General features: G+C 40.6%; 1 protein-coding gene and 1 long non-coding RNA gene across 2 annotated transcripts; one reads left to right on the plus strand and one right to left on the minus strand.

The window, feature by feature from the left end:
* The first annotated feature begins 956 nt into the window (after window positions 1-956).
* On the plus strand, window positions 957-2,325 carry LOC138927464 (PE-PGRS family protein PE_PGRS4-like). The gene is made up of 3 exons (XM_070282744.1): window positions 957-1,013; window positions 1,476-1,917; window positions 2,243-2,325. The coding sequence occupies exons 1-3, from the start codon at window positions 957-959 to the stop codon at window positions 2,323-2,325; spliced, it is 582 nt and encodes a 193-aa protein (XP_070138845.1).
* A 4,469-nt stretch (window positions 2,326-6,794) lies between these two features.
* LOC138927462 (uncharacterized) lies at window positions 6,795-7,891 on the minus strand. Its single transcript, XR_011443965.1, has 4 exons — window positions 7,557-7,891; window positions 7,184-7,501; window positions 7,007-7,096; window positions 6,795-6,924 (listed from the first exon to the last, which is right to left on the minus strand). It is a non-coding gene; the product is annotated as an uncharacterized lncRNA (long non-coding RNA).
* Between the last annotated feature and the right edge of the window lie 10,158 nt (window positions 7,892-18,049).

Consider the following 18,049-nt stretch of genomic DNA (forward strand, 5'->3'; position numbering starts at 1 on the left):
TATATATCCATATATACAAACTCCTAAGATGTGAGGGCAACTTTTATATTATGTATATTATGTATGTATTATATAATAAAATGAATGGTATATAAAGACCTTAATGTAGTCACCAAAGTCAGTTTACATTTAGAACTCATTCTAAAATGACTAAATTTGATAGATCAATTTCCAAATTGATCAAATTTCAATTTCAATTTAGTAGATTTTCAATATGTTGTTGGAAATAACAATCAAATATTTGTTAAGGAATTGGCCTTCATGCCTGGAGGAACTGTAATACCAAACTTCTTTCACTTCAAACCTCCACACAACATTAAGGAGTTAAATTATGAAACATAACAACAACATAATATTCATCGAAAAAACATTAACGGATTGGACTGGATGGAAGGACCTGAAATACTCTATAACTGCTTAAGCGATGTACTTTCTCCACTTAATAAGTTTTCCAATATAATTGTATGTGGCGAAGTAAAAACGGAATATTTATCCAAGTTTCTATCGAATAATATTATCGATATAGATATAGGAAAGAGCCTGACATGTTATACTAATTTTTGTACCAACTGTAAATTTCACAAAAAACTTAAGCTTAGATTTAAATAAGCTTTTTGTAATTTTAGAAAACTGTAATTACGATATATACTATAACTAAGAATCATATGTATAAATTACATTTATAAACAGTATGATTTTAGTACTTTATTTGAGAAGTTGTATTGTGGTTCTGATACTCATTTTGAAAAGGACTGCGCTAAAAAACGTGACCAGGAAAAAAATCATTAGAAAAATTTATTTTTGATAATTAACATTGAATAAAAAAAAACATTTATCAAAATGTTTACACAATTTGTTCATCCTTTTACGATGCTTTTTTGTGGCTTCTCAGGATCGCACAGTGGTCTGGCTTGTATGGAACCGCGGCCATAAATACTTATAGATGTGCTATCGCTATGAAACTTTCACCAAAAATCTACCAAAAACCCATCCTAACAGAGATGGAAAATGAGGTTAGGTTGCATTTTGTAATGGCAAAAGTGCTGCGGCAGGCTTCCGCAGCTAAAGTAAACATTTTTATAATCTTTAAACATTAGTCTATAACACCACATAAATTTTATTTGGGGGCAATCGGGGGAAAATACTTAAAACTTTACATAAAAATTGTAACGCACAACATATACGAACAAAAAAGACGCACATGTTTAACAAAGATTTACACGAAACACAGCTCAAATTATATATATATTTATCTGTAAAAATAAGGTATATACCAGAGGTCGGCACGGCCCTATCTCGGGGGCATAGGAAATTTCTCTGCCCGAGCTCTGCCACACACACACAGTATACATGTGTGAAACGTCATGCACACAGCCTACTTTCTGCTATTCGTTACTAACACTAGTGCGGTAAAATCATATCAATGTATTGGGGTGCCGATCCCTGGTATATACCATTATATACCAAATCCAGAGGCGGCTGGTGGAGGCCGCGAAAAGGAGGAAAGCCACGAAGAGGACCCGGCCAGCGACGCGGTGGCCCGCGGTGCCACCAACACCACGCCCTCGATCGGAACGACCGGAGGAAAGGGAGGTGGCAACGGCCGCCAGAAAGAGGCAGCAGGAGTCAACGTGGCCTGCGGCACCACCTACGCCACGCCCAAGGAAGGAGGACAAGGAGGAGGAGCCGTGGACGAAGGGGCCGTGGGTGTGGCCAACACCACGGAAGCCGGCGCTGGGCCGGCAGCACTCGTGCCCGGAGCAGCGGCCAACGAGGCCGGTGCTGATGAGGTCAGCGTCGGATGGAGGCGACAAGGAGGTCCCAGAAGCAGACTGGCCGCCGGAGCTCTGTGTGAGGGTGGCGGCGGAGGTGGAGAGGAGGCGCGGACGCACCGGAAGGTGGTGTGTCATGGCGCAGGTTGGAGCCGTATGCTTCCGAGTGCGAGGAGGAGCCAACGGCGTGAAGATATTGAGGAAGGTTTAAAAAGTAAAAGTCAAGAAAAAAGTTATAAAAAAAGGAAAAAAAAAAAAAGTTTATATATAAAAAGACAAAAAAAAAATTAATTCGAGGAGGCGGAAAAAGGGGGTCAACCACCGGTCAACAACCCGGGCAGCCCAAGGGAATCCTGATCGCCAGGATCAGTACGGGGGGTTGGGGGGAAAGGTGAAAGCCAGTTACCGTGGGTTCTGGCGAAGGGCTACCCGTGGGAGGACGGAATCTACGTGGAACGTAACGGTGGCAGGTGAAAGGGTAAACGGCGCCACCCGGGGGAAGAAGGAATCGACGTGGAACGTAACGGGTCCTGGGGCAACGTTGGGAAAGTAGTCCAGTGGGGAATCAGCACGATGTGCAGGCGTGCCTTAGAAAGTGTGGCGGGGTGAGCGGCAAGGAGCAGAGGGGGGGGTTTCGACGAAGAGTGCAACGGGCCCTGGAAGCCCACTGGTGCACCACGCACCAGCAGCCGAGATCCGTGGCCGGGGGAGACGAGGGGCCACGGACAGCGACCCGCCAACGGGAAAGTGGCGTGATTCTGGAAGCAGTATTAACGGCAGGAGCAGAATCCAGGAGGATTAACGGGCGCTCCAGTCAGAATAAAAGGAGGCCCACTGGAGCGGCTCGGGACGAGTCTTTTTAGGAAGCTTGTAGCGTTGAGTTGGAGGACCGCCTGTGGAGAGTCCGCCATTCAAGTGTTAGAGCGTTTCTAAAAGGATTCGGGTTTTGTTTGAGTTGAAGGACCGCCTTTGGAGAGTCCGACAGCCAAGCGCGAGAAGAGCGAATAAGAAAATAAGGAAAGGATCCATTGCTGGACCTTCCTCCGGAAACCCAGGGTCGTGTAGACGAGTTGGTTCATTCCCGAACACGGCAGGTAGCCTTGCAAGGAAGTGAGGAAAAGATAAAGTCTGGCGTATGCCTTACCGACTCCTGAAATCATAACCAACAGGCGTGGTCCTGCGAGACAAGGATAGACCGACTCAAGATCGCACGCCCGGTGTTCACGAGACGTACAGGACGAGACACAAGACAGAACCAGGGTGGGGAGACCGAGTTGAGCCACTCCCGAACACGGCAGGTAGCCTTGCAAGGAAGTGAGGAAAGGATAAAGTCTGGCGTACGCCTTACCGACTCCTAGAATCACAACCAACAGGCGTGGTCCTGCGAAACACGGATCGGCCGACTCAAGAACTCGCGTCCAAGTCACAGACCAAGTGAGAACACCCTGGTCACCAGCCCCGCCACAACAAACTCGGGTCCGCCGGAGCGTATGCACGGTGTCCCGGTGTAGCGGGAGCGCGACAATACGATCAGGCACACGGCGGCTTCCAAACCTGGCACCGGAGCCTATGCACGGTGTCCCGGTGTAGCGGAGACGTCGCACGGCAACTTCCAAACCTGGCGCCGGAGCGTATGCACGGTGTCCCGGTGTAGCGAAGGCGGCAGTCAGCAAACAAACTCCCAAACCTGGCACCGGAGCGTATGCACGGTGTCCCGGTGCAGCGGAGGCGACCGACCGCAGCCAACCGTCAGATCAGTCGTAGTCGACCCAAGGGGGTGTTTTCTCAAGGCCAAAGGGCAGAAGGTAGCGGAATCGCTGGCAGCGCGGCGACAGGAGTACCATCGGCGACGGAGTATAGGCGGCGACGGAACAGCGGCGGCGTATCCCGGACAACCCGCATAGGACGCCGACGACGGAGCCAACAGGAACGGAAGGAGCAACGAGTAAAAGAGAAAGAAAGCCTTTTGTAGTATAAAGAGGTCTCAAAATAAAGAGTGTGGAAACTTCAAGCTATTTGTATTACTTTCTGGGCTTGGGCAATCACGTCGAATCTATAAATTCGGTGGAACGGATCCGCGAAACTCTGTGAGCTAGCCGTGGCAAATTGTGGCGATCGGCAGCAGAAAGACAGTTCGTTACAAAAGCAAATAATAAGACTTTCTTTTACACATTTTTACTCCGGAGCGCTAGTTAAATTGCACTGACTTGTTTTGGGAAAAGCGTTATAACTTTACCAATTCTCATAATTTCCCAATGAAATTGGTTTCGTTTTATTCAAAATTAACAAGACAATGTTGATGTGTCAAAAATAATACCATTTCTTGGAAGTTGTACCGAAAAAATGGCGTCAAAGTCCGAAAAACAAAAACAAAATCCCAAAAAGTCAGTTTCTTGTGTAAAATTGTATCATTTATGTTGAAATTATTAAAGATCTATATTTTTTTCAAAAGCTATAACATTTACCTATTAAGAAACGTGAAAATTTTTAAAATTGTTTTAAAATTACGCGTTTAGGAATTTTTAAGAGCAAAAAAGTGCCGAAAACCCGTTTTTTTAAATAAATCAATCAACACGGTTTTATACTATATTCGACCTAGTGAACGATTACTACTAGGTCACTTCAAAAGTTCCTACAATTTTTTTTTTTGGTCGCACTGTGGTATTAATAATAGTTTCAATGAGAACTGTTTCTTTTCTGTTGGAAAAAGCCTCCCAGTATTCCACAATTAAACACAAAATAACAATTTACAATTGACAATTTGAAAAGTCTTTTTTATTATCTCAATACTTCTTTTTACCAACTTGTCCGTAGCTTTATTAGTGTTACCAAAACTAAGTTAGTTCAAGAATCTTTTGTCTATCGAAAAATACAAAGTTGGTATTTTTCCATATTTTCAGTAATAGATACATATATCCATTAAAATGTAGTAATGGTATTAATGTGCTAATGGTATTAGGGTTCCCAATTCAAGCGGTTCTTTCATGATCGCTCGTCAATATTAATTGCTATTTTATTTTCATGATTCCGTACCTTTGGCGACTGATTCAGAACATCTTCGGATCTTACGAATTGGCATACTTCTACATGGTGTTCAGTACCTTGGAGAACTACTACTACTTGCGATTCATAATCTTTGTAACTGTCTGTTTCCAACTGATCTTCATCGGATATGGATAATGGATATGGATAAGGTAAGTCTCTTATTAAAAATCTATTTTATATATTTAATTTTTAAAACAAAATAAATCATAAAATCGGCTTTTGAAAAAATATTAAAGGAAACAAAAATAAAATAAAAAGCGAGAAGTCGACGGGTTAGAGGTCCGTTGACTACTGATTTGGAATGAAGGAACGCCGCCTTTTATACTCTTTTTGGGGCCTCCATCAGGGCCTACTAGTCTCGATTGGCAAGCGATAGGCAAGAAACAACTATCGATAGTTCTTAGGGTTGCAACACAAAAGACTCATGAAAGGTAGTCTTCCGATCCTTATAAAATTTGGTAGGTTGTATTATTTTGCCAATAATAGCTCTCTGTAAAATTTGATAAAAAACTTGATCAAAAAATTTTGAAACTCTTTAACTCTAAAAACACCAAAGTTATACCATTTCCGATCAATCAGTTATATGGCAGCTATAGGATATAGTCAGCCGATCCCGGCCGTTCCGACTTATATACTGCGTGTTGCGGGGAAGAAGACGGTTTAGTTTAATTTAGCCCAAATTCAAGTTACCAAGTTCATTCGGATAAAAGCTAAATGATGTAGCAGACACTACGTTTTTATACCCTTGCAGAGGGTATTATAATTTTGTCCAAAAGTGTGCAACGCAGTGAAGGAGACATCTCCGACCCTATAAAGTATATATATTCTTGATCAGGATCACCTCCTGAGTTGATATGAGCATGTCCGTCTGTCCGTCTGTCTGTCTGTTTCTACGCGAACTAGTCTCTCAGTTTTAAGGCTATCGTCTTGAAACTTTGCACACACCCTTCTTTCCTTTGCACGCAGTATATAAGTCGGAACGGCCCGGATCGGCCGACTATATCCTATAGCTGCCATATAACTGATTGATCGGAAATGGTATAACTTTGGTGTTTTTAGAGTTAGAGAGTTCAAATTTGACATGAGAGCTATTTTTGGCAAAATATTACGACATGCCAAATTTTATAAGGATCGGCCGACTATATCCTATAGCTGCCATATAACTGAACGATCGGAAATGACCCAACTTTCGTTTTTTTGATGATAGAAAGCTGGCACTTGGTACACATTCTATTTTTGGTCAGTTTATCCGATCTACCAAATTTCATAACGATCGGCCGACTATATCCTATAGCTGCCATATAACTGAACGATCGGAAATGGTATTTGGTAGAAATATCAACTTTTGTATTTTTGAAGATAGAAGCTTGGGACTTTTTTTTCGATTTTTTATTGTAATTGATTGGTTTTATTATGATGTTATCATAAGGATCGGCCAACTATATCCGATGTTTGCAATATATATCCGGTTTTAGCTGCAAGGGTATATCAACTTCGGCTCCGCCCGAAGTTAGCTTTGCTTTCTTGTTTACTACTATTTTTACTACTATTTTAGTAGTTATTCCCTGCAGTTCTGAGCACTAGTTCGTTGCTGGGGAAATAAGCACTTACCAGCAGACCACCACTACTTACAAAGTGGCGTCTAGCCATGCGTTTTTTAATTTCCATTTTTGTATGAAATGTCCGCAAATAGGGTCAATCGCCACCGCCTCGATTACCCACGAACTAGTGAAATAGTGCATCATATTAGGGTCTTTAAAGAAACTACTTACATTAGACCCCATGGAACGGCCGGTAAAATAAGTGCTTACATGGGACCCCATGGAACGGCCGGTAAAATAAGTGCTTACATCGGACCCCATGAAGAGGTCGGTGAAGTAAGAACTTACATTGGACCCCATGGAGGGGCCTGCCATTATAAATTAAAAAAACATGTACAATTGCAATTACAGTTTTTATTTAGTTTAAATTTTTTTTTTTATAACGAGGTTTGTTCTTTCATTACTTTTAGGCTGCTTAAGTTTTTAAAATCTCTTTTTTTGGAGCTGCAGCGCCTTTCTCAATTGTTCCTCAGCTGGGCCAATACCGCCGACTGCAGTTATTGAATCTAGAAATAAAAAGGATTAATCAAGTTTTAATAGATTAAAGTGTATAATGATTATTAAACAATTATCTTTTAAAATACACACCGATTATAACGCCAAAAAAATTTTATTCTTTTCTTAGGGCACCTTTCCCCTGAACGCCATCCACATGATACGCCCAGACCACTTCATTAGCTAAAATATATTTATACATATTTATACATAAAATAAACATAAACATATTTTATATTACAAACATATATTATTTTTTAAGTCACTCACCTAATAATCGATTGATCCGCTTTGCACTTCTTAGCTCAAATGCTTGAAAAAATTTCGACAGCCAGCAAACACAGCTGCGTTTGAGCGAAAGAGTAGCACAAAATAAAACAAACTGTTCTTTCTGGACAATTGTTTTTGTTTTGTTGTTTTGAAGACGCGTAAGCAAACAGCGATGTAAAGCATGATCGAAGTTTTGTCTTTAATCTTGTGTATGCTGTTTCCACAAAATAACAAAAACAAAAGCGATGCTTGCCGTTATTTTGTACTTATGCGCTAATGCGCATATATTTATTAACTGGGTGGTTCGACGTTCGATTACTATAGGGTTAATCTAGTAAGTAACCATGTAGTTATCGATGAGGTAAGCACTTACCCAGGGCTAATCGCTAAATCGAATCGACTAGGTGGTTCGACGTTCGTTTACTATATGGTCACTTTAGTAAGTACCCATGTAGTGATCGACGAGGTAAGCACTTACCTCGGGTCAATCGCAAACTCGAGTCGACTAGGTGGTTCGACCGTCGTTTACTATAGGGTCACTTTAGTAAGTACCCATGTAGTGATCGGCGAGGTAAGCACTTACCCATGGCCAATCGACACATCCAGTTCTGCAGGGTTGCTACTGTAACTGTAGCTACTAGTTATTAACTGATAGTTAGTATTTTTGTTACTATCGATGGTACTAACAGCCGAGAAAGAGTGTTGATAAGCGTGGTTGCAAATGCAGCTGTTAATGCAGTACATTCCTCCTCTTGTAGAGGGGACATCGTGTATGTGTGCGATCCCGGACAGCCGCGTAGCTAGTTGCCGAAAGGAAGAGTCCTGAAGGTGAACCTTAGCTCGGACGGTCAAGTGAGGAGCGCCGCCGTGAGGACCCAATCTGGCGTTTATACAAGACCCGCGACGAAGCTGGCAGTTCCACCTATCGAGAGGGAGTCCTACGATAGATATCTAAACTGATCCCGCGGCATCCGGCAACGCCGAAGTTGCAGAACTGATAGTTTAAGCGGGTGTTGAATCTCTGTTAACTCAGACGGTAACCATGTGCCTCAACTGTGCCGAAATGTGAGAATATAGAATTAAGTTTACTCATTACTCATAATTACTCTGGCGGCGCTAAAAAACTTCGAATCCCGCAACAATCATAGTGACAACATTTCTAACATTTCTATTTCTATTCTGCTAAGCATCTTACTTTTAACTAGTTTATAAATTTTAATATTTTTATCTTAATAAGCATAATTTCTAATATTATAGACTACCTCTATTATCTCCAAGATCCCCTTCAGAACAATAAAAAAAAAAGCTGTCTCATCCTGACCAACCCCAACAATATTTTGTTCCACCCCTATATCTACAATTGGACATTTACCATATGCACACACTCACACAAACACATTAACCCCCGCACACTCTGTTACCGTTCGAAATCAATGTCTCTGTCTGTCTGCACCGAAAGAAGAATAAGCTTTTGAGGGTCGTGGTGAGGGACAAAGTTTAGCCGAACCGTTAGGCCAGATGAGTAAATGCACTCGCTGAACGGAGAATAAGTGCAAAAAAGCTCTCTCCTTGCAAAAATGCAAATAACAAAAACAACGAAAAAAATGAAGAAAACTTTGGCGCATCTGTGCAATTTTCAACCTCAAGTGAACCAAAACGAAGCCAAACGAAACGATACGAAAAGTTACGAATACGAAACACCAAGGGCGGTAGAAGAGGGGTACCGAGAAGGCAATGGCGAGACGATGGGAAACAGAACCTGCCCCACAGTGCTGGACCATTGGTATAGGTCCAAGTCCAGGCGTTGCATCTGTATTTGTACTATCATGTATCCATGTCTGTGTGTGTGTGTGCGCTGCAAAGGACTGGACGTCTAAAATATTTTAATAACCCAGTCACAGCGTGGTTCTGGCCCAGGAGCAAACGCAGCAAAACGAACTGTAGCCTACACAAATCGGACAAAGCGCTCCTGGAATCGGTAAGCGTGGTGGCAAGAAGAAGCACGGCGAAAATATTAAAAAAATTTTAATTTTATACTTTTCTGATATTTTTTAGGGTGTGTGAGGGTGATTTTCACGAGCAAATTTTAAGACAAACAATTTCAGATGTGTCCCATTGTGCAGATTGCAGTAGTCTCCAAAAGTGCACACTTGCCGTCCCCTTCTTTCCTATGCCTTTTTTTTAGAACCGTTAAAGCTCCCTGGCATGTGCAAGTAGGTTCGTTTTCGTTGCAAAGATAAGCCCAGTTTCACTTTCAAATCGTTCTTTGACTCAAGCGGATTGACCTAAGATTTCACCTTTTTAAGAATAAAACACGTGGAAATATCTAATTACACGTGTTCCGCAATCTTTATATTTGAATAAAAGTGAATTTATGAAACTAGTTGCAACCAAACAAGTGCGAGTTTCAAGTGCAATTGAGAGTTGCTGTTTAATTTTCCCTGTGGGTCGGCCAATATCAGGTGAGAAAAAGAAACTGCAATTCTTGGGGAAGTTCTAATGGCCATAAATTTCGCAGAGCCATGGTGGCCTGGTATTTCGGCCGAGCACCTATATAAAATATATATAAGCCAGTAACGCAGGAATCCGAGATGAGGATTTAGAGCTATTACGGAGCGTTTTGGAGGAACAGTAACGGATCGTCATGAAACCCCCCCCGCTGTTCCCTAACATTACATAAGGACCACGAGGTTTCCATGAGGCGTGGAATCAACCCCCTCTCCTCTCGCCTACTATAAAAGTAGCTCTCGCGGATTTGTTTTCTGCTTTCTACCACGCTGCAGCCGTTGTTTCCCCAAGAGAATTAACAGAAAAACAAATACCATATAACCCCCACAGTTTTAGATGCATAGCTGATCTGCCACTGTAGGGAATGTAAAACTTTAAAGAATTTTGAATCATAATTGTTAATAATTGTTATTTTCTAGAATTAATAAGTTTTGAAAGTTTTTGCTTTTGTTAAATTAATTACCTACTACATCCTTTAATATCTATATATATATATATATATCTACACTATTATGAAGTAAACTTTAGAAAATACATATAAATACATAGCTGCATCGGAAGTCGACAGGCCTGCTGACCTCGAGGGACGAGCTGTAAGTACGGCATAGCCGCAACAACCTACAAATATGTGTCAGAATAACATATAAACGAGATCTAAATATGTATATGAATATTTTGGATGAAGTAAAATCATGAAGTAGAGCAACATAAAGTAATTTCCTTAATTTTCTAAATTCCAATCAATATAAATTAAGTAAATCATAAAATTTAAATCAAACTAAATCATTTTAGGTTAAGGTTAGGTTAATCCCTTTGAATAATGATATTGGATTAGGATTAGAATCTGTTATAGTAGGAATAATGTACCAAACATTGAAATATCTAATGAATATAATGAAGTAATGAAATTATAATGAATCGCGTCTAAATATTTCCGTGGGGTTTCCAGAGACAAGCTAACGTAAAATGGGTTGCCCAATGATAATGGTGCAACAAGGTAGGGCGGGTAAAGAGGAGATCTATAACACCTGAGTTCTCCAAGCTAAGATCCTCATTCTCTCTCTCTCCCCCCACCACTTTGGCCACTCCCTTCCCTTAAGCACTGTCGATTTCTTTTATTTGGTAACCCTGATTTGGGGAAGCACAAGAACCCTCCCTCTGGCCCTGAGCTAGGCCGGCAACAGACAGTGCGTGCTCCCGATCAGAACCAGGACGTTACAGATAAAATGGCGCCCAACGTGGGGCCGACGTTGGAGTCAACCGTGAAGCCAACGTGGGCAATCGTGGTAAACGTGGTTACAAGGTATATAGTACAGAATGACCATACGTGAAGAACGATATGTAGATATTTTCCCTCACAATTTCATCCGTTCCCGAAAATCCATTATAGCTAAAAGTTCACAATTTAAATCAGGAGATCTTTGGATGACACAGTTTGGTAATAGCCAATCTAGTGGCCAAGACTCACGTTTATTAAATACATATATCGTATTTCTTGTATTCCATCAGGCTTTACAATATCAGTCTTGGATTTTTCGTCCTGAGTCTAAATCGGTTCGTCACCAACTGAATGTAATTCCTAATATTAATTTCGGAAATCAATTAAAATTGGAGATTATTTTTGCTGAGCATTCTTGGCAAGACTCTCTTTTCATTGACAGTTTCCACAATAGTGCAATAGACCCAAAGTAAGAGAATGTGGGATACCTTAGCTGAATAGTTAAGTTAGCTTGTCTCGGAGTAAAACCCCAACAACAATGAAAAATAAATCACTAACCAAACATATTTAAGATAAACAAAGCAAAAATAAAATATAAACATAAATAATGGCAGTCAGACGCAGTCTAGAAAACTTGGTAGCACGAATGTCCAATGAGAGAGATACTACAATAAGCTGCACTATATGCAATGATACAAATATTCAAGGAGAATATGTGGAGATAGCATGTAAACACAAATTCCATCGCCAATGCATATTGTCGTGGTTAGATAATAATGAAACTTGTCCGATTTGTCGAAGTGTTTGTCAGCGAGATCAGGTTGAAAGCCAGACTTTGACTAATGCAGAAGCGAACGTTCCCCACTCTAGGACAACCAGAGCTGGTGGAAACAATAGCTCAACCACCGGAACTATTCCTAGAAATAGACCTAATACCCGATCACACCAAAGACCGAATGCAAATGTAAACCCCCGAACGAGTCTAGGAGCTTCATCGCGTCAGGAAATAACAAATACTCAGGCTACTGCCGATTCCAATGGTATTAGTGAAGAAAGAATCCAACAATTGATAGCAAGTTCGATGGAGGCATTTCGTATAAGCATGACAGCAACCTTGTCCGAAGAAGTTCGTACAACTCTTAATAGCTTGTCGGTAAACGGGATTCCACGAGAAAACCCAGAAGAACCGCAACTTGAATGGGATTTTCCTGCACCCTTGGCCCATCCTCGTATAAGTTTAGACAGTGGAGCACGATCCAATCAATTTAACAGACGTAATAATAATTCGCCGGTAGTTCAGGAACCTTTTCGAGACTTCTCGGATAAAACTGCTGGAGTTATCTCGAATTGGCATATCAAATTTACAGGGTTGCTTAGTGATATCTCAGTAGAAGACTTTATTTATAGAGTTAACTGCTTAACATCTCAAAGTTTAAATGGAAATTTTGTATTGCTCTACAAATTTGGACACTTACTTTTTGCTGGACCAGCTTTAAATTTTTATTGGCGCTGTCACAGATCTAATGAGGAAACCACCTGGTTCGATCTATGCACTCGTTTAAGAGAAAGGTACAAAGATCAACGTACAGAAAGGGACATTAAAGATACTTTACGTAGACGAAAACAGGGTCGAAACGAAAGTTTCGATGAATTCTTAGATGCCATGGTTGCTATTACTGATGCCTTACGAGAACCATTGTCTGATGAAGAAATCGTAGCAGAAGTTCGAAACAACCTCAGACCAGAGTTATATCATGAACTTTTGCATGTAGATACCCCATCGTTGTCAGCATTGAGACGAGAGTGTCACAAACATGAGGCATTCTTTGGCAACAATAAGTATAAGCAAGGGAATTTACAAAACAATTTTAGACGTACAGTTAATGCCGTCTCGTTAGAGGACCAACAAGATGAAGTTTCGGACTTAGAGACAGATAACCAGAAGGTGTTTGCAATAAAGACTTCCATGAAGTGCTGGAATTGTGATGATCCAGGGCACAGGTATTTGGATTGTCTTAAACCTCGGCGCGTGTTTTGTTACGGATGTGGAGCTTTAGATACCTATCGACCAAAATGTGTTAAATGTAATCCGCATTCGGGAAACGATCCACAGGACATCCGCAATTCACACAAGAGGGATGTCCGCAACTAAATTCAAGCGAAAATCTAATTATACTTTCAAATCCAAATAAACCAGAACTGTTAGATGAAGAAGTTAGTCATAAAATCAGGAAGCCGTATCACATAAGACTTAAAGAATACGAGTCAAGAAGATCTGATTTGTTTTCAATTAAATACCATAATTCACGATCATCTAGGCGAATGCGAAAATTTTGGAACAGTTTGAAGAAGTCTACAACGTATACAGTATCGAGCCTTTCACAAAATGCTCAAGATAATCGTCCATTTGTTAAGCTTCACATTTTCGATCAACCCTATTATGCATTATTAGATAGTGGTGCCAACAAAAGCATCATAGGTGGAGAATTAGCAAAAACAATAGTAGATTCAAAGCAATATCAAAAACAAAAAGGAAGAGTTTGTACAGCAGACGGAAAACGTCAAGAAATTTCAGGTGCAATAGTAATATCATTGGTATATAACAACCTTCAAAACGATTTTGAGTTTTTAATTGTTCCGTCCATATCATTAGACATTATATGTGGAGTTGACTTTTGGAATCAATTCGGAATTTCTATAAACTATCAATCCAATCTTCCCGAAGTACATGCGATAGAAACGAGTAGCGACAAACTAGCATTATCAGCCACAGAAAACCGCAAGTTACAGAACGTCATTGAGTTATTTCCTACATCTGAATGTGACGGATTGGGTTTAACAAAGTTGGTAGAGCACGTAATCGACACAAAGGATACGCGTCCGGTTAAACAGCGTTATTATCCTATTTCGCCAGCCAAAGAGAAACTTTTGTGTAGCGAAATTGACCGAATGTTAGAGTTAGACATTATAGAAGAAGCACCTCCATCGGAATGGTCTTCACCGATTGTCCTACTAGTAAAACCAGGAAAGGTAAGGTTTTGTCTGGATTCAAGAAAATTGAATAGTGTTACCGCAAAGGACACATATCCTATGCCACACTTAGAAGGTTTATTGAGTAGACTTCCTGCAGTTCGATGCGTTTCAAAGATCGATTTAAAAGACGCGTTTTGGCAAATTGCTTTAGAAGAGAAATCTCGACCAAAAACCGCGTTTGTTGTCCCAAATCGACCGCTATACCAGTTTAAGCGCATGCCTTTTGGTTTGTGTAATGCACCCCAAACAATGTGCAGATTAATGGATCAGGTTATACCATATCAATTAAAGTCTCACGTGATGGTTTACCTAGACGACCTATTGGTATTATCTTCTACTTTGGATGAACACCTGACTCACTTAACCGTAGTAGCTTCCCATTTACGTAAGGCAGGGTTGACCATCAATATAGCCAAAAGTCAATTCGGCTTATCTAAAGTGGAATATTTAGGATATGTAGTAGGAGAGGGCACTCTACAACCGAACAACGACAAAGTTCGTGCCATTTCAGACTATCCTGTCCCTGCAACGCAGAAACAATTACGACGGTTTTTAGGCATGACCGGTTGGTATCAGAGATTCATACCACAGTATTCGACAATAGTTTTTCCACTCACAGAATTATTGAAAGGAAAATCCTTAACATGGAACGACGATGCACAGAAATCTTTTCAAGCCATTAAAGACAAATTATGCTCATCGCCAGTATTAATTAGTCCCAATTACGACAAACCTTTCATCATTCAGTGCGATGCATCCATCTATGGAGTAGGAGGATTATTGGCGCAGTGTGACGAAGACGGATACGAGCGGCCAATCAGTTATATGTCCAAAAAGCTTAACAAGGCTCAGCGAAATTATTCGGTAACCGAATTAGAGTGTTTAGCGGTAGTTTTAGCCATTGAAAGATTTAGAATGTACATCGAAGGACACCCCTTTAAAGTAATCACCGATCATGCTAGTTTAAGTTGGTTAATGAAAAAGAACGACTTGAGAGGTAGACTAGAAAGATGGGCCATGAAACTTCAAGGATACCAGTTGACCATAGAACACCGAAAGGGAAGTGAAAATGTTGTACCCGATGCCATCTCTCGATCTTTCGAAGGAGATGTGAACGTTGCCAATGTAGACATCGAAGTATGGCCCGAAATAGATCTTAGTTCCGATGCGTTCCAGTCTTCGGAATATAAAGAACTGATCGACAAAATAGTTGCCAATAACATGCCCGACTATCAGGTAGTTGACAACTTGCTTTATCATCGTCGTAACTTTTCCAGAGGCGATCTGGATAAAGACGATCAGTGCTGGAAGTTGGTAGTCCCAAGTCAATTGAGAACAGAAGTTATTAGAGCAGCCCATGATCAACCATCCGCTTCGCATTGTGGCATGGCAAAGTGCTTAGAGAGAATCCGCAGAACTTTCTCATGGCCAGGAATGGTTATCAATGTCCGCGATTACATCCGCCAATGTGAGGTATGTCAAACTTGCAAGCATCCCACACAGAAAATGAAAATTCCAATGGGACAGCAAACTAAAAGCGAGAGACCTTTTCAGAGACTATATCTCGATTTCATCGGTCCTTTTCCTAGAACCAAACGAGGAAATATAGGAATATTCATAATTTTGGATCACTTCTCAAAATTCACCTTCTTGAAGGCTGTAAAGAAATTTACATGGGAGATTGTAGTTAAAATCCTTAAAGAGGATATTTTCGATTGCTTTGGAGTTCCACAGGTAGTAGTTACTGACAACGGTAGACAGTTTAAGGGAAATGACTTCTCTGCGTTTTTGAATCGGTATGGAGTCCAACACCGGTGCACAGCAGCATATGCTCCTCAGTCCAACGCTGCAGAACGAGTTAATAGATCTATTAACGCGGCGTTAAGATCTTACATTCGGTCAGATCAGAGGGAATGGGACAAGTACTTGAGTAGCATTAATAGCGCCTTACGAAATAATCTACATCAGTCGATTGGAATGCCCCCATATTTAGCCGTTTTTGGACAAAACATGATTACTCATGGTAACGATTACCAACTTTTAGAAAAATTGGGATTAATTAATGAGGGATCCACTACCCTTAATCGATTAGACAACTTTTCCAATATTCGAGGGGACATTCAAAAACATATGCAGAAAGCCTATCAGACCAACAAACGTACGTATGATTTGCGAAGCCATCACCGGACATTTAATATTGGCCAGATAGTAACGAAGAGAAACTTTAAGCTAAGCAATGCCGCAGGGAATTTCAACGCTAAGCTAGCGCCTGTTGGAGTAAAAGTCCGAGTAAAGAAAAAGTGCGGACAATCGCTGTATTTACTAGAAGACTTATCAGGAAAAGAATTAGGGACCTTTCATGCTAAAGACATCTGGTAAAGATCACCCTTTTTTCAGCTTTGAGCCGAAAAATAAATTTTTCATTCCAACCTGTGGGTGTGAGGGTGATTTTCACGAGCAAATTTTAAGACAAACAATTTCAGATGTGTCCCATTGTGCAGATTGCAGTAGTCTCCAAAAGTGCACACTTGCCGTCCCCTTCTTTCCTATGCTTTTTTTTTTAGAACCGTTAAAGCTCCCTGGCATGTGCAAGTAGGTTCGTTTTCGTTGCAAAGATAAGCCCAGTTTCACTTTCAAATCGTTCTTTGACTCAAGCGGATTGACCTAAGATTTCACCTTTTTAAGAATAAAACACGTGGAAATATCTAATTACACGTGTTCCGCAATCTTTATATTTGAATTAAAGTGAATTTATGAAACTAGTTGCAACCAAACAAGTGCGAGTTTCAAGTGCAATTGAGAGTTGCTGTTTAATTTTCCCTGTGGGTCGGCCAATATCAGGTGAGGAAAAGAAACTGCAATTCTTGGGGAAGTTCTAATGGCCATAAATTTCGCAGAGCCATGGTGGCCTGGTATGTCGGCCGAGCACATATATAAAATATATATAAGCCAGTAACGCAGGAATCCGAGATGAGGATTTAGAGCTATTGAGGAGCGTTTTGGAGGAACAGTAACGGATCGTCATGAAACCCCCCCCGCTGTTCCCTAACATTACATAAGGACCACGAGGTTTCCATGAGGCGTGGAATCAACCCCCTCTCCTCTCGCCTACTATAAAAGTAGCTCTCGCGGATTTGTGTTCTGTTTTCTACCATGCTGCATCCGTTATTTCCCCAAGAGAATTAACAGAAAAACAAATACCATATAACCCCCACAGTTTTAGATGCATAGCTGATCTGCCACTGTAGGGAATGTAAAACTTTAAAGAATTTTGAATCATAATTGTTAATAATTGTTATTTTCTAGAATTAATAAGTTTTGAAAGTTTTTGCTTTTGTTAAATTAATTACCTACTACATCCTTTAATATCTATATATATATATAAATATCTACACTATTATGAAGTAAACTTTAGAAAATACATATAAATACATAGCTGCATCGGAAGTCGACAGGCCTGCTGACCTCGAGGGACGAGCTGTAAGTACGGCATAGCCGCAACAACCTACAAATATGTGTCAGAATAACATATAAACGAGATCTAAATATGTATATGAATATTTTGGATGAAGTAAAATCATGAAGTAGAGCAACATAAAGTAATTTCCTTAATTTTCTAAATTCCAATCAATATAAATTAAGTAAATCATAAATTTAAATCAAACTAACTCATTTTAAGTTAAGGTCAGGTTAATCCCTTTGCATAATGATATTGGATTAGGATTAGAATCTGTTATAGTAGGAATACTGTACCAAACATTGAAATATCTAATGAATATAATGAAGTAATGAATTATAATGATCGCGTCTAAATATTTCCGTGGGGTTTCCAGAGACAAGCTAACGTAAAATGGGTTGCCCAATGATAATGGTGCAACAAGGTAGGGCGGGTAAAGAGGAGATCCATAACACCTGAGTTCTCCAAGCTAAGATCCTCATTCTCTCTCTCTCCCCCCACCACTTTGGCCACTCCCTTCCCTTAAGCACTGTCGATTTCTTTTATTTGGTAACCCTGATTTGGGGAAGCACAAGAACCCTCCCTCTGGCCCTGAGCTAGGCCGGCAACAGACAGTGCGTGCTCCCGATCCGAACCAGGACGTTACAAG

This window comes from Drosophila bipectinata, unplaced genomic scaffold (assembly GCF_030179905.1).
Source record: "Drosophila bipectinata strain 14024-0381.07 unplaced genomic scaffold, DbipHiC1v2 scaffold_268, whole genome shotgun sequence".
Classification (NCBI taxonomy): domain Eukaryota; kingdom Metazoa; phylum Arthropoda; class Insecta; order Diptera; family Drosophilidae; genus Drosophila; species Drosophila bipectinata.